This window comes from Pteronotus mesoamericanus, unplaced genomic scaffold (genome assembly GCF_021234165.1).
Source record: "Pteronotus mesoamericanus isolate MK-2021 breed Mesoamerican mustached bat unplaced genomic scaffold, CSHL_Meso_final contig_78, whole genome shotgun sequence".
Classification (NCBI taxonomy): domain Eukaryota; kingdom Metazoa; phylum Chordata; class Mammalia; order Chiroptera; family Mormoopidae; genus Pteronotus; species Pteronotus mesoamericanus.
In genome coordinates, this window is record NW_026555258.1 from 21,776,834 (window position 1) to 21,799,954 (window position 23,121).

Below are 23,121 nucleotides of genomic sequence, written 5' to 3' on the forward strand. Positions count from 1 at the left end.
CAATTCCTTCTAGTTCCCGTTAGCCACGGGTGCTGAGCTCATACTGCTGATATTATGGCAAGCTTTGCTTTTGACTTCGATGCGCCCATAATACAAATGTGCAAATCAACAATCACGGTCAGATATGCAGAGTTCCTGCATCACACCTCCAAAGAACAAGGGAGTAGTCTTCTGCTGGCTTGGGCAGGAAAACTTTCACAGAGCACCTAACACTGACATGGGTTTTAAAGGCTGAGGAGGAGGTTTGATAAGCAGAGAGGAACATGGGAGAATTTCTAGGCCGAGTGACTAGCACATGTAAGCGTGTTGAGGTGGGGAAAAGCTTGGGTGGTGAGTTTTTATCTGTGCTGGGCAGAGGGGGACACAGGCTGAAGGCATAGGTTGGAGCAAGTCTGTAAAGGGTTTCGAAGGCCAAGCGGAGAAGGTTGGAGTCTTGCTATCCTGAAAGTGGGAATTCCATTCATTATGGGCAGTATGGCAGAGGGGCATCCAACAAGTTCCAGGTTCCTGACATTCCAACCGTGTCTGCAGCAGACAGGACACGTAACAAATCTAAAGTGGCAAAACCATCAGCTAACACAGCCATTCCCAAACTTTCTGGTCTTGGGATGTCATCTCTTAAAAATCGAGAAACCAGAGCTGTTATTCATGTGAGTTGGGTCTATCAACAGTTAATTAGAAGTTAAAATTGAGAAATCTATCAATACTAATTTACTTAAGGTAAAATTAATTTTTAAAAAATAATGAAAAATTATTTCTAAGAAAGTGTTTGATTCTTGCAAATATCTTTGTTGTCTGGCTTAAGAGAAGACAGTTGGATTCTCACATCTGCTCCTTCGTTCCACCTGCTGTGGTTTCACATCATGTAGCTTCTGGGAAACTCCACTATACCTGTGAGAGCAGTTACAGTGCTAGAAAAATAGTTCTGACCTTATAGAACCTCCCAGCCTCCAAGCGGATAGACCTCAAGTCACATTGTAAGAAATGCTGGTCTATCAACAGCCGGGCAGATCACCAGAGGAACAAATAACCTGTCAAAACAGCGAGGAGTTTAAAAAAAAAAAAAAAAATCAAAGGTAGGAAAAAAGACTTCACTCAGGGGAAGTGAAGACGTATGGATGACGAGTGTCACCCAGGTGTCTTTGGGGCCTGGCTGACACTTAGTAGCTGTTTAACTTTGGCCTTATCGACCCGTTAATCCACCTCAAGATGGCAATAATGCTAGCATTTAACAGGGTGAGACCTGCAACTTGTAAAGGTTAGCTTCCTTCTCTCAGGCCAGAACAGGACTTTGTAACAACAGCGCTAGTTCATAGCTAGTGGAGAGCTTCAAGTCTGCGGTAGGTGGGCTGCTTTTGCTTCTGTAACACGGACCAGATGTGGACTCCACATGCACGGACACCTTGAAACTCTGATGTATTGGCACAGCTGCTCCATTGGAGGACACTGGGTAACGTGCCTGTCAAGCCAGCAGGCTCAAATTTAGGCTGCATCAGTAGAGGTAGCGTGCACAGAACAAGAGAGGTGAGAACTACAGTGCTCCGAGTAGTATACTTCATACTACTCAGACCCTCCCTGAAGTTACGTTCATCACAATGGGAAGGGACTCGACATAATTCGTTCCAAGTGAGGGATTTTTCTCAGCATTAAGAAGACTTGTCCAGAGGGTGGGAGGCGGTCAGGGGGAGATACAATTGCTCTTAGACTTGAAAGGTTGAGACATTAGCTTCAAGTGACCCCCCCCACCCCGCCCCGTAAATGAATTAAGGTCTGAGGGTGGCCTATGGAGAGGCAGTGGGGGGAGGGGAGTTGGACAATCACTGGAGTGTTTGAAATAGAAGTCGTCTGAGCTGGCAGCAGTACGAGTGCCACATTCAAGCGGAGGCTAGAGGATCGGGCATGAAAGAGGCACTGTGCCTGATCACTGAATGGCACCCACAAGCCCCTTCCAAACCCAAGTTCCTGTGCCTCTGGCAGATCGGAAAGACTGTCAGAAAAAAATCAAAAGAAAACATCGAGAAGACAGCCCCGTGGGATGGGTGAAAGAACAGTGGCCATTTTTTCAGGCAGGTCTGCTGGGTTCCCTGCCAAATTTGATCTGGACCTGAGATGTAGCTGCCAATTCCCTGGCCTAGAAACTGACAGGAGAAAATTCAGCCTTGCTCAGAAACAGTTCATTAAAAAAAAAAAAAAAAAAAAAAAAAAAAAAAATTAAAATTTTCTTTGCTGACGATGTCAAATATTTGAGCCGTGCTACCCAGCTGCGTGGGAAGCCCACCAATCTCTTGGGAGTGTGGAGATGTTAACAGTGAAGCAGGGACAAAGGCGTCCAGAAATCCAACAAGCGTCCTCAGCCCCACTCAGTCCTCGAGTGGCAACCTTCTTATCCTTGGAGGACAGAGGGCCTCTTCCAGACTTCAAGGTCAGCAGTCAGCAGCCACAACAAAGCTGGCCTTGTAAAGATGCTCCCCAATCCATTGTCACCTGACCTCCACTGGCAGTCTGTGAGGCAGGCTCTATTTTACCGAGAAAACCAGGACACAGAAGTGGAGCAACAGAGCCGAAGTCACAGTTGGTGTGGAGTGTGAAGAACCCAGGCTGGACTGAGCCCAAGTCCCTCTGACGTGGCCTCAGCATGGGACACCTGGAAGTGCAGCTGTTGGTCTGCTCTTCATCGAGTCTCAGGTGTAGACCCATCTCGTACTGGTCAACAGAATCCCACTGTCTGTCTGAGCAGCCATAGCCAGCTCACCGTTACGTGTCAAATCCCTCAGAATCTGGTGCCAAGGTCCCTAGGCTGAGGAAAGAAAACCAAAGCAGCCTTTGGGATACTGTACGTTGTCACTGAGCTTCTTAAAATGGAAGGTGTGGCAGAAAAAGGTATGAAGCCTAGAGAGCCCCCTAAAATACAGTGAAAGTCCCAACCATTTGTTCTTTGCCTATTTATCCACGCAATACTGACTGGGCGTCTGTGGTCTAGCCTGTCACTAGGTTCTGTACAGAGATGAAAGGCACTGCCGTTGACCTGGAAGAGCGCACCAGATGTTCTTTCATTCACTACCTTAGTGTGAGGGCTTTCACTTCTCCAGTAACTATTTACAAGCGGCTGAGAAAACGGAGGCCTCTGGCCCAAATCAGAGGAAAAAGGGGGTCACAGGAAGGTTTTGGACACAGAGGAATTAACAAGATAAAGGTGGGAACAGTTCCAAACCACGTGCCCAGCCCTGGGTGATTGCTCATTACGTGCTGACTGTACACTATGAACCAGGGAAGCAGCAGTGGAGGGTTCGGGCGCGGGGTGGGGATGGACCACAGCGGCCAGCCCGCGCGTGGAGTGCGCCCCTCCTGCAGCCTCCTGCACCACCACCACCAGCACCACCACCCCGGAGGAGGAAACTGGGAACACTCAGCCAGCATTTTAACCCCATGTGCCGCGCTTCCAGGGCATCTAGAGACTGGCCTGGCGGCACAGCAACCAGAGCAATAAAGTAAGGCCTTTTGCTCTCATGTACAGAGGTAGTTATTCAAGTGCTAAATTCAGAAGAAATGATCTAAACACATTTCCACCTCCATGTAAATCCAGTAAAAAGTAACATTTAAAATATTAATGCTCCAGCTTTGCCAAGAAAGTGGCCAAGCAGGGGAGCAATCAGCACTCACACAAGGAAAGGCAGCTGAGTGACTGAGGCTGGTTACACAGAGGAGGGGACAAATAAGAAAATATATTGAGCATTATGGGAACCAAGCTTCTCACTGTCTAAGAAGCTGAAATATGGAAAGGGAGAAGCTCAAAGGTATCCTGTGGTGTTGGGTTATAATTCAAAGTACCTGTGTGAACCACAGTTTTCAATTATCTATATAGATACAGAAACACAGATGTGAATGTGTGTACATGGGTGTTATTTCCCAAGAGCCTAGACAGATGGCTCGGGAGCAGGGAGACTCCAGCAGCAATGGGCACGCCTATCACCGAGGTTTGGTTCCTAAACATAATTTCCATGCAAGGGAACCAGAGCTCCTTGAAGAAATGGTGAATCCCAGGGATGGGGCACAGGAAGTATAAGAGCCTGGAAAATACTATTGTGTCAGAAAATAAGGAAGTTCTCATGGGTGTTAAGGGCATGCCCAACACAGAAGCCAACTTTAAGAATGCATGCATTATCCTGGGCATCAGAACAGCAGCACTACTGGACTATACATCACCGAATAAAAGAGGGATCTGAATCCACAGAGAAGCAAAGAGTAAGTGGGGAGAGAGAATGCCAGAATACAGGAGACCATGAGCTAATAAATGTAGAAATTATGTAATCTGAAAATTCCCACTTGGCAACCATCTTAGTAATAATTCAGGCAAGAAATAGTAGTGGATAGTGAAACTAAGGGGCAGGATTTTGATGAGAATTAAGATAGATATGCTATACAAGTATCTCCCCATATTTATTAAATATAAAGAGACAGAGTAACTGTCCAGCAGAGGGGCCTGGCAGACTCCACCTTCCCCAGATGACCAGAGTGAATGCGCAATGGCACAAACCGGCTCGGGACGCAGCGAGAGCGCACAGCAGCACTTCTGAGGTAATTCTCCCCAAAACGTCTAACTTGAGTCATGAGGGAAAGAACCAAACAAGCTGAGGGACAGTGTGTAAGACAGCTGTCTTGTTATCTTAAGTAGTAATACATTTGTTAAAACATTTAACTTTCAAAAAAAATACTAAAATGTTTATTCTTTATATAATTTCCTTAGCACTGAAGACAATATAGAAATTAGTCAAAATGCTATCAAACAAGCAGAAGCAGGCCTAACTGACCAAAAAGAAACATGTGTGTATATCTTTAAATCCTCCCCTAAGGATATGTTTATTGATTTTAGAGGAGAAGGAAGGGTGGGATAGAGAGAGAAAGAAAGGGAGAAACATCAATGAGAGCAAAACGTCAGTCTATTGCCTCCTGTACATACCCTAACTGGGGACTGAACCTACAAGTTAGGTATGTGCCCTGACCAGGAAGCAAATTCGCACCCTTTTGGTGCAGGGGATGACTCTCCAACTCGACTGAGCAACCTGGCCAGGGCGATCAAAAAGAAATCTGAGACCACCACCAAAACAAAAAAGGCTAAACTAAGACTAAAATGCAAGAAAGTTACAAAAATCACTCCAGGGTTCTATGAACAAAAACCCTAATCCCAAACTGTTCTAAGGCATATATCCCCACCAGCCCCACCCTTTCTTACCCAATTTTTAACAAATCAATTCTGAAGTAATTTATTAAGTGTTCTAACCTGCCACTGCAGGCAAATAAAACCCAGACTGGCTCCTGTAATTTACAGCCAAACGCTTTATGCATACTGTGAAACAATTTTAAATTGTGTTATAGAGGAAGAAGCTGTCGATGACCAAACCCAAGATCCATACCAAACATTCTCTGAGCCTTCAGGTGGCTATTCTATAGGCAGAGATCAGCCATGGTTGAAACATGCTTAGTGTGGAGGCCTTTAACAGGTAGGAGGCCCATCTAGAAAGCTACTACAGGTGCAGCATAGAGCTTCCCAACATTTTCATCACAGCAAACATAACACTTGTACAAAACAAGGCCGGGGGGAACGGGGGCGGAGGGGTGCTGGGACAAGGCTGCTTGGGGTAGGGCCGAGGCCAGGTTCCCCAGGTGCCCTCAAGACCATCTCATGAACTACAGAGGGCTGTTACTTCTAAACACCCGTAACTCACTGAGCCAGGCGGACAGGAGGATCAGGAGGGCCTACAACAATAGAAAACTGAGTGAGACATGAGGCAGAAGTCTCGGAGACTATTCTCTCACCTGTGCTCCTGGAAGACAAGTTACACTTTTTTACATTAATGGATCCATTACTACTCAACAGTACTGCAAGCTCATTGGCAGAGACCAAGCTCCCACTCGTTTTCCCACCTGCAGCACCGCACATAGGAACTTCTGTCATCCCTGGATTTCTCTGGTGCGCCCGGACTCCTCTCCACAGTGGAAACCCTACTTTGAGAAGCCAGTTCCCCAAATCTAACCTTAAAATGCCAGGGAAGGGCTTTTTCAACCTGTCACTACCACTGTCCCTGTGGTTTCCGAAACCTTATTGCAGTGTTATCTTTTCCCTAGCAAATCCAAGCCTTTAGAGAGTCCAGGCCTTCCCCCCTGCCTCCTTGCCACTGCCCGTCCTCACTACCCACAGGCAATTTTGGAAAGTGGTCTGCCACCCAAACAGGCCCAGCCGCTACACTGCTCCCTCTAGGGTTCCACCCACTTTTTCCAGCTGTTCAGCTGCCTCAGATCCCAAGGCCCAAGGATTCATCTAACTTTTGTTCTGATTGATTCATCACTATGCCAGGTGCTTCAGACATTGCGCTTAGGGCTAATTTCATTTTCTTCCTTTAAGAGCATGAAATAGTGTGGCAACAGCAAAGAATCATTTCAAGACACGACGTACATGCCAGGCCAACACACCAGACACACAATGCTCCTTCCTTTGTCCGTGCAGATGTAGGAGTGGTATCACTCCTCTGGAAGGAACTGTGACAGCAACTAACCACACTGAAGCTAAAACCTGAAGTCAGGAGGCCAAGAACACCAAAAAGGAATAAAAAGCATCATATAATTCGACATGACAGGCTGGCTGCCGTTTAAAACAGGGTTGGCACATTTCTTCCGTAAAGGGCCAGACAACAGTTATTTAGGCTTTGCCGGCCTTAGTCTCTGTTGTAACTAGTCAACATCTAACTTCCACAGCACAGAACTCATATTGGTAACATGTAAACAAATGAGCATGTTTGTGTTTCGTAAAGACTATTCATGAACACTGAAATTTGAATGATTTTCACCTATCATAATTTTACAAAACTTAAATGTAAAGACCTTACATTCTTAGTGGTGAGCCAGGTTCAGCTCATGGGGCTGTAGTTTGCCACCCCCTGGTCTAGAAGGATGAAGTGAAACAAAACAGACAGTGGAGATCCACTCAAAGGGCAAGTGAGCCTTGCAGTAGGGCAACTCACCTAACGCAGGCTTGGTCAGGAAGTCCTTACTCTCTGAAATTGCTGCCGATTGGCCGAGTATTTTGTAGCAGTCTTAGGCTGGCTGCTGTTAAGACATGAAGTATGGGAAAAGTGGGGATCCCGACATCTCTAAAAGCCCTCATGAAACTTGATTTACATTCCATCAGGTATCCCATTTGTTTGGACGCTTTTGTTGAGAAAACAAGAGAGCCAGTAAAACTGACGCAGTGCCTGGCCTCCTACATGCTACCTTCTCCATTCACTAAAGAAAACAGAGGGATCAGTGATAGAGGCATCGTCAACTTACATTCTAAGATCCTACATGGCAAAATCACTTAAAAAAAGGAGAAATGCAATGTTGGATGCACTGAAAAAGAGTTCCTAATTAATTCTTTAGAATCCTAGCCATCTTGTACAAGAAAAAAATTATCTGATGGAATACTTAAGTGTTTTTATACAATGTGAAGACACAGTTGACTTGAAGCTGGCAATAATATTTTAACGAATATAAACAAGCTTCCTCATATTTTTCCATAGAGCAACTAAACAAACAAAAAAAACACTTCAAAGAATACATGATGTAGTACTTCAAATGCAAAATTCCAAAGTCAAAAGTCACCTGCATTAAGAGATTTACCAAAACTGTAAATTAAAAGACAACAGCAAACGTCACAAAAAAGCCATTTCTTTTATAGTCTTGTCTGGTTCTTTAGGCAGATAAACAAGGTATTGTAAAGAATGGTCTAACTTGGCCCAAACTGTCCTCTGGTATTAATTAATCCCACTATTTGTAGTTTTGCTGTCCAAGGAGAGAAGCTCCATGCCACCCACTTCTGCTATCAGTTTCCAGAGTATAGAAGAAGCTGCTGTCTCCCTCACCTCCCCATTTCCAGTTTTCTCTTTCTCCGAACAATTAGGTAGCAGATAAAGGGTCATAAAATGAAAGCATTCTGTAATTTGACTGGAAATGCCACCCTTTCCCCAACTCCTCTGCCTTGAAAGATGAACATATTTACAAATCCTCATTTTATTCTAAGATATTCTGCATGATTCATTATAAAACGTACAGGTAATACAAAGTCCAAAGGCCTGTTGGTTTAAGGAATAAACACATGAAAATCACATGAAAATTAACTAACTGATTAACATTATTGGGGGGGGATCATGGACTTCATTCATTTTCAAAAGAGATAGGTTACGAGTGCATGATGGAAAAGCATGAACGTTATCACCAAATGGTGCACTAAGGATTATTGCAAGACTATGCAGGGAGAAATCTGTGCAAATTCATCATCTTAACTCAGTATCAGATGGTAGGAAAAAAATTTCTTTAGTCTTGTTTATATTTGAAAAACTGAACAAGTAGACACCTGTCCCCTCTTTATGGTCAAGTAACAATGCCAATGAGGGAGATTACAAAGAAAAAATTTAAGATGAAAAAATCCAAATAAAAGCCAACACTGCTATTAAGATTTTTCTTTTAATATGCCACAAGGTATCTTGATTGTATATTTTCCAAAGTACTTTTCCAGCCACATCTCCCAACCCTTCCAAGTGATTTCATCAGTCTTTCCAATGCAATGAAAGATGCAGGATTATAGTTCTGTCCACCTTCTCTTTTTGAAAGCAATATAATCCTAATGACTTTAATGGCCATATATCTCATCTAATAAAGGAAAACATTTACAAATATCAGAAACCCAGTTTTGAAACATCTGCATTAATTTTAAACTGAATCAGCATTTTGTCGGGTTTAAAAAAGGCAGCAGTTTGAACTCACAACTTGCTGACAAACACGTTTCTGCTGAGGAAAGGGGAGAGAGGGAGAGTGAATGCTGCATTGCTCCATTGGCCCCAAAGTGCTCATTTCACAAAGGGATACATCAAAAGCAAACATGCAATGGTGGTTTTAAAACTTTTACTGCAATATAACAAGGAAGTAAACAGTAATTAGACACCTACCAATTTCCCCCCAAAACAAACCAAAAAATGTAAACAGGAAAATAACTCTGCCTATACTTGTAGAGCTTCTCAAATCATGTTAGAAGGGTCTCACATTCAATGATCAAGAGATTTGAAAATAGCAGTAATTATTTTCGTTTTAAGAAAAGGTTCCCCTTCTTCCCTCCCCCATCCCAAGTATTTAACATGAAAGAATGGGCTTTCTTGACATTAATTTTATACTTATTTGAAGCAGCAACAATACCCATCAATAATTTGGCATTTGTTTATAGATGTTCCAATTTTTTTTTCAATTTCATAAAGCCATTATCCAGTGTTGCCATGAAATAAGAGACTGTAGATTCTAGGTAGCAGAGATTCTTTCTGAAACCAACATTAAGTCAAAGAAATATTAAGCAGGGCATTACACTAAATTTCTGGATCTATTACACTAAAAAGAGTGAAACCTAGGAAGTTACCTACTGTTTTATACAAGATATAAAGACCTGCAAAAGCTGGTTTTTGGTTGTCTATTTTACATACTGTGTGGATCTGCAGCATCTGCTAATTAAAGCAGACATGCACTGTATTTATCCCTGCCCTATATCCTAGATCCCTCCCTCCCCACCCCCAACAATCTACTACCTTATACCAAGTATTGTGGATATGAGCCCAAGTCATCCCAGACAATCCAGTGAACAAAGTTAGTGTAATGCACTGGTGTGAAGTGTGAGATTTTAAAAAAAAGTCCCTTTCAATCTTCATCAAAGTTTTGCTGTAGAAGAAAATTGGCAGCCAAGTTCTCATTCTTCTCACAAGCAAAATATGCTTGTATCACAAGTCCTTCAGGAAATCCTAATGCCTTTAACTGGAAGAAAAGAAAGAAAACATTATTATTCTAGCATAACACTACTGACTGATCATCACTCGAAAACTTACTATAGAAGACACAAACAAGCTCTTGAGGATTCTACACGAACCCATCACTATCTGAATATGGAGTCACTGTCCAACCCAAGGAGCCACATGGAACCTAGACCCTTTCCTTTAGCAACCACCTACACAATTCTCTGTTCCTACTTAAAGCTATTCAACTAACAGATATTTTGCTAACATCAATTGGCACTAACACTAAAAATTAGTTACTTACTATGGCGGTTTAAAAATGAATGACCCTGCAAAATTTGTAAATTAAATGGCTTTTAGTATATGAGGGCTGAAGATATGGACAAGAACAGCTGGAGATCAGTTTAACTACCTTAGGTTTGTAATGAAAGTCGTATTTTTCATTAGGGTCAAATATCATTTTCAATCTCTTTGCTTTATGAAATACTCCATACTAAAAAAATGAGTGATCAATTATTAGTGACATTACATGATACTCCTGAGACCAAGACATAGGGTGTTCTATTTCTATCTGCCTAATTTTTATAGTCACTTTCATTTTCCTAGTCTATTAAATCACGTGACTCAACAATCACTGCTTTAACAGACTTTAAATACTAAGTTTGAGGATCTAATTCACTAGAACCTATATATTTGACAGCTGAATGTTATTTATGAACCCCCTCCTCAACTTTCTCACTAGCCTTAAAAAAACTGGGCACAAGTCCCAATTCAGCATGATTATTCATCCATGAAAGGAGAAGAAACTAAAAAACAATTTTGTTACCTAGGTCTTGTCCAGATTAAAGCTGGGCTAGCTGAAGGAAAAGGTAGATAGGGCACGATCCAACTATATGCTTCTACAAGACACACACTTTAGATTCAAAGACACAAATATGCTGAAAGTAAAAGGATGGAAAGAGATATATACCATGCAAACAGTTACAAAAAGAGAGCTGGAGTGGCTACATTAATATCAGACAAAACAGACTTTAACATAAAAATTGTTACTAATAACAAAGGACATTTTATGATGATAAAATATCAAAAAGGCTTCATTATAAACATATATAACAGGGTCCCAAAATTCATGAAACAAAAACTGACAGAACTGAAGGGAGAAAGAGACAATTCAACAATAATAGTTGGAGACTTCAATATCCCCCATGTTAAATAATGGATACACCAACTAGGCAGAAGACCGGAAAGGGAAGAAGAGAAAACAACACAATAAACCAACTAGACTTAACAGATATTTACAGAACACTTAACAACAGAAGATTATGCGTCCTTCTCAAGTATATACATAGAACATTCTCGGTAAAGACCACGTTAGGCCATAAAACAAACCTCAATGAATTTAAAAGAACTAAACTTAAACAAAATGTGTTATCTGACCACAATGGAATGAACTTAGAATCAATAAATAATACAATCTGAGAAACTCGTAAATACGTGGAAATTCAAACAAAACCACAATGCAAACAAAACAAAACAAAAAACCTCCAAGCACTAAAACTTATGGGATAATGCTGCAGCTGAGCTTACACGGAAGGTTACAGCCAGAAATGTCTACATTAAAAAAGGTCTCAAATCAATAATCTAAGCTTCCACCTAAAGAAACTAAAAAATAGGAAAAAGTAATTAAGAAGCAAGCAGAGAAGGAAAACAGTAAAAATCAGAAAATAAATAAAATGGAAGCTAGAAAAATAACAGAATCAAAACCAAAAGTTAGTGTTTTTTTTCCCTTTAGATTAACAACATTGACAAAACTTCAGCTAAAGTGATAGAAAAAAAGAAATCTGAGGATTAAAATTACTAAAATCAGGAATAAATATGAAAATATTACTATTTTTACAGAAATAAAAACTATTAAAAAGGAAATATTATGAACAAATTAGGAAACGCAGACCAAGTAGACAAATTTCTAGGGGGAAAAAAAAACACCCCACCAAAACTGACTCAAGAACAAACAGGAAATCTGAATAGGCCTATAACAAATAAAGAGACTGAATGAGTAATCAGAGAGTTTTCCAAAGAAAACTCAGGCCCAGAGAACTTCACTGGTGAATTCTACCACTTGTTTAAAGAAAAATTACCACCTATTTTTTCATAAACTCTTCTAAACAGAGGATAAAGGAACATTTCCCAACTCATTCTGTGAGGCCAGTATTATTACAATGATACCAAAACCAGACATAGATACCACTATAGACCAGCATTTCTTATGAAGATAGATGCAGAAATCCTCAATAAAATACTAACAGACCAAATTCAGGAACATTAAAAAAAGATATATACCATGACCGAGTGGGATTTATCCTAGAAATATAAGGTTGGTCCAACATACAAAAATCAATTAACATAATAAAGCATATTAACAGGAAAAGGAACACTACATGACCACCTTAAACAAAGAAAGAGCATCTGACAAAATCCAACAACACTTTTTTGTTATAAAAACACTCATCAAACTAGGAATAGAAGAACTCTCTCTACCCTGATAAAAGGAATTTAGTAAAACTCACAGCTAACATCCTACTAATAAGGAAAGACTGAAATATTTTCCCCTAAGATCCGAAATAAGACAAGCACATTGGCTCTCATCACTTCTATTGATCAATAGATAGGAGGCTCTAGATAAAGCAATTAGCTACATAAAACAATAAATAATGGCATCCAAATTAGAACTGTAAAGCTATGTCTAGTTGCAAATGATATCTTGCATATATTAAATTCTAAGCAATGCACACAAATGATCAGAATTGATACATGAGTTCAGAAGATTAATATATGAAATAAATTGTTTTTCCACATAACAATGAACAATCCAAAAGTGAAATTAAGAAAACACTTTCATTTATAACAACATCAAAAACAATGAAAATACTGAGGAATAAATTTAACACAGGGAAGTACAAACTGAAGAGTAAGCATATTTCTGAAAGAAATTATAGAAAGTCTAATAATAAATGACTTGTTCATGACTTGTCTAATAAGTCCCATGTTCATGGCTTGGTAAGACCTAATACTTCTAACATGGCAATACTCTCCACACTGATCTACAGAAAAACACAATATCCTAATCCCACCCATTTGGAGAGGGTACAGGGACAGAAATCAGACAAGTTGAACCTAAAATCGGTATGAAAATGCAAGGGATCCAGAAGAGCAAAAACAATCTTAGGAAAGAAGCACAAAATTGAAGCACTCATACTTCCTGATTTCAAAACTCACTACAAAGCCAGAGTAATCAAGACTGAAGTTCTGGAATAGAATAAACATACAAATTAATGAAACAGAATTGAGAGTCCAAAAATAAACCCTTCACACTTATGGTCAATTGAATTAATAAGAATGTCAAGACAACTTAGTGGGGAAAGAGTAGTATTTTCAATAAATGGCGCTGGGGCAGGTGGACAGCCAGGTACAAAGCAGTGTAACTCGACATCATAAACAAAAAGTAACTTAAAATGGATCACAAACTTAAATGTAATAATCACTACAAACTCTTTGGACAAAGACAAGAGTAAATCTTTTGACCTTGCATTAGACAATATCTTTTCAGTATGACATTAAAAGTATAAGCAACAAAATTTCTCCAACATAGACATCAAAAACTGAACCTTAACCTCAAAAAAAAAAAAAAAAAAAAAAAGCTATAGAACAATTGAGGCAAGTGTCATTTACTCAATTCTGTTACTTGAGGGGGGAAATACCAGCCAGATACAAAGTATCTTTCAAGAAATACATATTTATAAACCTTGAACACTTGGTACGTTTATATTATATATAAAGACAAATTATTGCCCAGATGATTTTCTAAGTATTAAGTAAAAAAGGAACTTTATTGAATTTCCAACTCAGAACACTTTGTACAACAGGGCAAGTACTATGATTCCCTACTTATAAATGTTAACAATGGGGCTAGAGAATGAGTGAGTAGTCACTGTATCATAAACACCAGGTTACCATAGTGGTCGACCTAGTGAGGATGGAAAGAGAATCAGGATACCAGGGTCTGATGCTTACTGTACCTCATTTTTTATATAATTCACATACATATCTATTTTACATTTCAGTGACAATATGAAGTTAAAATCTGAAATATAAAAGAAAAATTGGACAATTTTATTTTGGGCAGACAACTAAAGATCTTTTTCCCCCTGAACTTTAAAACATCAATGAAACTTTTAGTTTCTTAGTATATTTACAGCTATTTCATGCTAGAATGGTATTCGCTGCTGGTCCCTAGGGTCCACAAAGACAAGCTGCGACAGCAGGCTGAGATGAGGAGCCTGTCTTTACTGCAATCCCTAGGGTAACGCTGTCTGACTCTGAAAGAACCACCTCCTGTGATGGAAATACTCTCTATCAGTGCCACCCAGCGCAGTAGCCACCGGCCCCAGGTCAATACCGAGCATCGGAAGGGTGACTACTGTGACTAAATAACCGAGCTGTTAGTTTTACAGAAACTCACCCTTTCTATAGCTTCTTTTTCCTGAGGCGTTACTTGAATGTAGTTCATATGACCGCTTCCAGCTTCTGCAATCCCTCCACTGCCACCTCCGCCGCCTCCTCCTTGACCACCAGCTTCTTGAACTGGTTCATTTAACATCTGAATAAAATGTTCCTGATGTTGGCTAATTTGCTGTGGTGGTTGGAAGGACAGAAAAAAACAATACATTGATATAAAGTATCTTCAGGAAAATAAGGATTCTAAATGTAAGTAAGAGAGAAGCTGTAACTTCGTGACTCTAACATTCTAGAATGATTCTAGTTTAGTCTTTGGAAGGATATGATTCCTTGTTTAGTATTAAAGCAGCTCAGTTCTTTTGAGTCAGATAAACAGTGAAGAATTAAGAGAATTCAAATTCTCGTTCATAAATGTATCCTGCCAAAAAAATAATCGATGTCAAAAAACTACTCGACGACTACAGGAACAAAAGCTATGTATATCTTCTACACGAGCAGGCAGTACAATGATCAAAACTAAAATAGTTTGTGATCAAAGCATTAATGAAGCCTACAAGTTTATTTTCTAAGAGATGGTGCTTCACTAATAAGGCTGGAAAAGAGACAAAGATTCTTTGCTGACGAGTTTCTCAGGTTCTTTAATAAAGTAGTTCCCAAATTCATATATTTGACCAACTAAAATCAACCCAACCTCCATGTTCAACTCTTTTTTCAGTACACCTATCCATACAGCACGTTCTACTGAAAGAGCAGCTTAGAAGAATGGTTTAAATGCTGGTGGAGAGGAAGTACTCATGGACTTTTTCAAAATGTGATACACACTCTAAACCTACTTCTGAAATTAACGCTAATTCAATAGTCACCTGTAGTAACTGAGGATTTTCTCGACCTATCTGTTGTAGCAATGCTGGAAGAAGAGAAGGATTCTGTTGAATAATTTGTCTCATCTGTTGAAACTGAGGCTGGTTCCGTAAAAATTCAAGGGGATGTCCTAAAATACACATAAATGTTTTTAAACAAAAGTAGCAATTACATATACAAAGAGCTGGTTCAAACATAATTTAGATGGCAGACACTGGAAAGAAAAATATTTATAATTTGAGTTCTCATATACACAATCTGAGCTCGAATTCCTGGGAAATTCAAAACAGGAGTGGACAAAAGTAGGTTTACAGTTGTTTGTACGGAAAAATACAAATCAATAAATAATATACATGAATAATTTGCTCTGGCCAGGTACCCGGTTGGTTAGAGTGTCATCCCGCTACACCAATGTTGCGGGTTCGATCCCTGGTCAGGGAACATACAAGAATCAACCAATGAATGCATAAATAAGTGGGATGGCAAACTGATGTATCTCTCTCTCAAAAAAAAAAAAAAAAAAAAAAAAAAAAATTAAAAAACCTGTTTTGCATAGTCACAACTGTAAACCCACTTCTGCATTTAATAATTAAAAGTTAATGTTTGCAGACCAGATGGAGTTTTATTAATACAAACTCAGTTCCAATTAGAAGATTTATTACTACCATCAAATTTCAAACTGATTTATAACTCTTTAGTCCAAGGTCCCTTTATAATAATAAATACTATTTAATAATGTGAAATAAAGCATAAGATCTAGACTTTCTGACTTTTTGGGGTGGTGGTGCTTGTCTGGTTATGCAATATAAAAATCAAAATTTGCATACAAAAGAATTGTTTTTGAGGTTACTAATGGAGGAGAATTTTTTAGATGTTATTTCCTAAATTTTAATTCAAGACACCATTCAAATGAAAATGACCACATAACACAGATAGTTATTTTTCTATATGTAACACCAGTTTTACAGATGAAGAAAACAGGAGTCGGAAACTAAGTTCGTAAGTGCTGCTCAAAGGGACAGCGCCCTCAATCTGATCCAATGTTGTGGCCTCTTCTTTCCACCCCCCTGATGAATCTCAAGAAACGAAAAGCCTGTCCTCTGGGAGACTGTATACAAAGTCCTGAGAAACTGTTGTCAACCAGAACTAACTGCTGTAATTAAGAGCTAGAAAATGCATCAAAGAATGGCCTCTTCAAATAACCGTTTGAATACTTTATCAATACACAGAAGAAAGAATGAAGGAGAACACAAGCAATTCCTGGGCCTACCTAAGGCTTTGCTTTGTAGTCAAACTTTTGGCAATGGAAATATGAGTGCTGGCCAGTAGACACTAGAATTCAAGTTTGCTTTCACCTCTTGATACGAGATTTTAAACCTTTTGAGGTTTTATTTCCTCGGTTGTATAATAACCACTAAGATACTACTGGTTTTGAAATTATACATACTTTATGACATTTGTAAGGAGAGAAGAGAGGTCAGCAAACCATTTGAAATGGATTCAGAATGTAACATGGAATGCAATCTGGGAAGCATCTCTTCCTTAGAATACTATGCACTTTACCAAAACTGGAGCAATAATATTTATTATAAGCAAAAATATCATCTATATCTACTTGGTAGAATTTCTTCTGGACCCTTCTCCAACATTAATGAATAGAGAATGTTCTTGGAGAGTTATCCAAATGCTCGAGGAATAAACCTCACCTCAAAATGAAATTATTTTACAGTACAAATTCAGGGCCATTTCCTCCCCATCCAAAAGATTCCACTTTACCTCCAGAACTTGTCGTTGTAGTTGTTGCTGTTGTAGTTGCTGCAGCTGCAGCCACTGAAGACTGAGGAGCCCCAGTACTAGCTGCTGGTGGGGGGTCCACCACAGCTTGACTTTCTCTGTCTCCGGGAATTCCCTATAACACAATTTCCAAGCTTTAAAATATCCTGTTCATTTAAAGTTAGTTAAATTATTCAGAGTAAAAGGTTTATTAATACAGTTACTATCCTTGTCTAATTTCCAAAAGCATTAAACAGATGTCTCCTTTACTTAAAAGTAAAAAAATCAAGCCTTATCTGAAAGCTTCATATATTTCAATTAGGTTAGAAATGGCTTGAGTGCAGTGCAGAAGAACCCATATTGCTATAATATTGGGATGGCCAAAAAGCTTATTCTATTTTTAAGTAAAAATAAGATGTTTTCCATTTTCACCAATAACTTGATTGAACAATGTATTCACTGTTTTATTCCACTACCTTCTGCCATCTTTGAGGCAACTTCATAATTCCATCTTTCCAAAACTTTTTATATTTTTTTAAAAAAAGATTTTATTTATCTATTTTTAGAGAGGGGAAGAGAGGGAGAGAAACACTGATGTGTGGTTGCTCTTGCGCGCCCCCAACTGGGGACCTGGCCTGCAACCCAGGCATGCACCCCTACCAGGAATCCAACTGGCGACCCCACTCCAGTTTGCAGGCCAGCACTCAAATGCACTGAGCCACGCCAGCCAGGGCACTTTTTATCTTTTTGAGCAAAGAATTATTCTAGGTGCCTTTTTCAGTTTTCCAGGAATTGGAATTTTTTCCATTAAGAGAATTCTGTAAAGACCAAAAGAAATGGAAATCCGAAGGTGCAATGTCTGGTGAATACGGCAATGAACCAGAACCGCCTAGTGAAAATGTAAACAGTTTTTGCCTGGTCATCAAAAACACTCAGTCTTGCGCTATCCAGATGGAAGAGTACGTGTTTTCTGTTGACTAATTCTGGACACTTTTGGTCTAGTGCTGCTTTCAGTTGGTATGATTGGTGGTAGTATTTGTTTGAATTAATTGTCTGTTTTTCCAGAAGGAGCTCATAACAGAGGACTCCCTTCCAATCCCATTATATGCACAATATTGCCTTCTTTGGATGAAGACTGGCCTTTGGTGTGGTTGGTGGAGGTTCACTTCGTTTGCCCCACAATCTCTTCCATTTCACATTTTTGTAAAGTATCCACTTTTCATTGCCTGTCACAATTTGTTTTAAAAAAACAGAACATTTTCATTTCATTTAAGTAGAGAATCACATGCACAACCATGGTCAAGAAGGTGTTTTCTTGCTTATGTGGAACCCAAAACATCAAAGCAATTAACACAACAAAGCTGGTACAAGCGATTTTCAACACTTGATTTGGATATTTTGAGTATGTTTGGCTATCTCCCACATGGTATAATGTTGATTGTTCTCAATGTCTTGATTTGATCGCTATCAACTTCACTGGTCTACCTGACTGTGGAGCATCGTCGAGACAAAAAAACCTACAGCATGAAACTTTGCAAACCACTTATGACATGTTCCATCAGTCACAGCACCTTCTCCATACACTGTGCAAATCTTTTGAGTTTCAGTTGCGTTTTTACCTTTCTTGAAAAAATAAAGCATAATATACCAAAAATGTTGCTTATTTTCTTCCATCTTCAATATTAAAATCGCTACCAAAAATTCATCAATTTTGATAAGTATTTTTTTTTAAATGCATGCTGATATGACAGCTGTCACAATACAATCTAACAAAATGTTTCGAATAAAGTTAAAGACAACTAAGTGCTACTAGAGCTATCAGATGTAAAAAACTGAACAAATCTTTTGGCCAACCCAATACAACGCCAACACTGTCCAATAGAATTTTCCATGATGATAGAAATATTCTACAGCTATGCTGTCCAATAAAATACCCATTAGCCACATGTAGCACCAAGAACTTGAAATGTGGTTAATGTTACTCAGACACTAAAATTTTAACTTTTATTAAAATGGCTACTTGTACTTGATAACTACCTTACCAGACAGTATAGATCTAAGGCCCATCATATTTTGCTGTGTATAATGCGCACTTTCTTGCCAAAAATTTTGAGGGAAAAATAAGGATGCGCATTATACGTGGGTAGTACCTGAAATATTTTTGTATCTGTTCTTGTGTTTTGCAATTATTTGTTACTTAAAATTTCTTGTACCACATGTTCAAAAATAAATGCTAAAACTCCTTTATAATGTAAAAAACAAGGTCTGAACATAAATAAATAAAAAATGGAATTAAAAAATTAAAACAAGAGATTCCCTCCCCCCCAAAGGCTTGGGCCAAAAACATGGGTGCACATTATACACGGCAAAATATGGTAAATGGATTTTATAATTTAGAAAGAATTGCATTTATTACCCTAACATTAAGATCATACAGAAAAGAGATTTTCAAGCACACATGGCACTTCTGAGATGAACCCAGGGATAAAAAAGGTCTAATGGAGACAGAGCAGGTGATGACAGAGACCAGCAAGAAGGATCACCTCTACTGATGCATGGTTCTAAGACGGTGTCATCCAGAAAGCATCACATATTAAAAATTAAAACTGATTATTCAAAATTTACAAAAATAGGTATAAAAGAAACTTAAATAATTATCCAGGTGATGCTTTTTCTAAGGTGGTAGCATTTATCTTCTGAAGTTACTGTAACTTAAAACTCCCTATTTTGATGCAAATGATTTTCAGAACTTCTCATATACAACTTTTTAAAAAATGTCTTTACGAAATCTTCACAGAATTTGGAAGGAGAACATAGAAGGAAATGTTACATTTGAATAAAAGACCATAATTGGTGAATGTTTACATTTCCCAGTAAATCAGAAGACAAAACTGTAAACATATAATTAAGGCCTTTGTAAGGTATATAAATGTCTAACATTGTGCTATACACCTGAAACCAATAATACTGTATGTCAACTATAATTGAAAAATAAATTTAAAAAAAAAGAAGGGTAATGAACAGCAGGGTAACAGCTGTCTGCATCAGATGTCACTTCAGGCACTGAAAACAACAAATGCTTTTGAGCGAGTTCATTTTTTTAATGCCTCAAAGTTTCAAATCTATCAGATATCTGATTCTATTCAACTGATGCAGAATTCCAAATCAGGAATAAATTAAAGTCTTTCTATGTAAGGAAAGGCAATACTTTAACAGACTATGTGGGGTTTTGAAGGGGTAGGAGGGAGCAGTAACCACAAAGAGATCCACAGTGCTTATAAACCCAGTATGTTTCCTCAACGCCAAACAAATTGATAAATGAACTGCCAGCATTTTAAATATTCTCTTTAAGAGGTTAATGAAAAAGAGCATTCAAGCTCTGGCTGGTGTGGCTCAGTGGGTTGGAGCACTGTGCTGAAGACAAAAAAGTCGCAGGATGAATCCCTGGTCAGTCAGGGCATATACGAGAAGGCAACCTATCCATGTTTCCCTCCGCTCTCTTAAAGCAATGAAAAAATGTCCTGGGGTGAGAATAAAAAATTAAAAATAATATGCTAAGAATGGGTTTAGTGAATCTCACATGCAAATAAATATGCAAATAACTGGTGGAAACAGAGCAGTTATTCACTCATGACTATTGAGTGAATAGTCATGACTCCTAAAACTACTATCTGAAAAGGAGTTTCTAATGCAGAACACAACCTAGAAACAAAGGAATCGCTTCAACTGTGTACTGTACTTCCTAATGAGTTAGCATCGTGGATGATATTTAGGGCAATTTAGATTATGATAATACTTCAAAACACCAGACAAATATAGAGTAAAATGTTAAGACTAAAAAAATATCAATCTAATGTTATTCCAAAATTCTAAGCTATTGTTTTAGCCCATGCCACATCTGTAAAACTAACAGACATTTACTGTCATAAGATATCAAGGGTTTTTAATCCATGCCCACAGCAACCTATTTCTCAAAAATCTTATGCTAGTAAAAAACAGTATCTTATTCAAAATCCCTTAAGGTGCTACCAACTATATACAAGCTTACAATTCAAGTAACAATGGAACCAGGTAAATAACCTCATATGTTAAGTTAAATATAGTCACGTAACAGTGGATGATGAATTAAAAGATTCTATGATCTAAAACTTTTCCTAATTCCTTGTGAAAATGTGGGATCAATTTGTCTAGGCAGACCACATTATCTGAATTTAAGCAAAATCTCCCAATTTTAAAAAATTATCAGTTAATTATAAAAATTTAGAGTATAAGTCAAATAAAGTTTGGGTTGCATTTCTAACTTGAAACTTTTGCTCTAAATAGTATATTCAAAATTATGCTGGCAGCCAAAAAAGCTAAAATATTAGATTGCATTAAAAAAATTATATAGATCTGCCCTTACCCCCAAACACAAGCTATCAGTCTGAGGATGACATTATTGGGGTAGAAGGATCTACTCCAAAAGGACAGCCAACTTTACAACTCAGTTAGCAAAGCTGTTTAATTAACTAAAAATAAAGTTAACTAAAAATTGTATCAAAATCTTTAAGACAGGTAATTTTATCAACACAAAATATTACCATACTAAGAAAATGAAAGCATTACATAAATTATCTAGCATATATTATTATTCTACTGTGAATTGTTACTATTCTTTTAAAGTCTTTGTTTCTTTGGGATACTGGTCTTAAAGTACAATGAAGAACGTAAAATGTTTCTCACCATTAAAAGATACTCCACTGCTCTGTCAGGGTTGTTGAAACTGGCTCTCAGGGCGGCAATTACTTGCTCTCGTTCATAGCCCATTGACATGATCTCAGTTACCATATTTTCGTAAGACTGACCTGTCACTAGAAAAATGTGGGAGCAGGGAAAAGAAAGGGAACGTTTAATGACTAAACATTCTCCACATACTTACTGAACGTATACAACGTTTCAGGCAGTACAGCGCTAGGAATTTAAAGATGAAAAGCACACATATACACGATAGGTAAACTACCATCCCTCCCCCATCCCTGGAACCTACAAGCATATTAGGTTACCTGGCAAAAGGGAATTAAGATTGCTAATCAGCTAAAATATGGAAATTATCCTGGATTATCTGAGTGGGCCCATGTAATCACAAGGGCTCTTTAAAGCAGGAGGGAAGCAAATTAAGAGGGTCAGTGAAACAGATGTTAAGAAGGGAGGACAAAAGCATGGCCCAAGGTGCTAGGCTGCTTGATGATGATGGGAGAAGGGGCCGTGAGCCAAGGAGTGTGGGTGGGCAGCCTCTACAAGCTGGGAAGAACCCAGAAGAATGAACACAGCCCAGATTTTAGCCCAGTCATTCAGTCTCTTGATTTTTGTCCTGTGCCAGACTTCTAACCTGTAGTATTGCAAGGTAATAAATCTGTGTTTATACCACAAAGTTTGCGGTAACTTATTAGAGTAGCAATAGAAAACTAATATAGTATGTTTAATAAGTATAGTAAAAATATCAGGTACAAATGTAGCACAAATATAGGACAGAATTAGCAGGTCAGGGATGGCAACCTGGAAAAACAGACAGATGAAATGACTTCTGATAACAAGAGGAGCATTTCAAGCAATCAACTCTGCCATAACAAGTTGTTTTTCCTTTGACACCTTTTCTTATCAAAGCAGAGGGGGAAAGGAGGTTAAAAGTTATAAAGTTAAAAATTCACATACCATATACAAAGCTGGCACAATGACCCAACCATAGTAAGTCACTTTTACCTCACCTAAGCCATCTTTTGTTCCACTTGTGTTCTAGGTACCATTCTCCTTCTTGTCTCCTCAAAGAACTGGGCCTTTTAGTTATTCCTTTTGTCCATTTCCCACTCTTCCCTATCAGCAGTTAACTATGTCCTCAAATGTCATCCTAAGAACAAAAATATGCCGCCCTTGACCACATTCCAATTCTGTTTCAAGAACCGGTCCATTTGTCTGCTCTCTTCCATTAACGGCCATAGATGTCTGCAGTCTGTGTCCACTTCCTCACATTCCACTAATCTTAAACCAATACCAATACGTGACTTTGGTTCTCTGAAGATTCTCCCCTCAAATGTGCCCCACCATTATCAGCCATCTCCATTTCTTCTTTTTTTTTTAATCTCATCTAAAGAAATTTTTTTTAAAGTATGATTTTAGGGAGAGAAAAGAAGGG

At 38.7% G+C, this 23,121-nt stretch overlaps 1 protein-coding gene across 1 annotated transcript in view; it reads right to left on the reverse strand.

The window, feature by feature from the left end:
- Positions 1-8,468: 8,468 nt before the first annotated feature.
- Positions 8,469-23,121, reverse strand: part of RAD23B (RAD23 homolog B, nucleotide excision repair protein) — a 48,903-nt gene continuing 34,250 nt past the window's right edge. The window contains exons 6-10 of the mRNA XM_054584564.1: positions 21,675-21,802; positions 16,956-17,088; positions 15,182-15,309; positions 14,323-14,493; positions 8,469-9,825 (exon numbers count right to left, since the gene is read on the reverse strand). Of these exons, the coding sequence (XP_054440539.1) occupies positions 9,712-9,825; positions 14,323-14,493; positions 15,182-15,309; positions 16,956-17,088; positions 21,675-21,802 (674 nt within the window). The 3' untranslated portion in view covers positions 8,469-9,711. The remainder of the gene's footprint in view (positions 9,826-14,322; positions 14,494-15,181; positions 15,310-16,955; positions 17,089-21,674; positions 21,803-23,121) is intronic.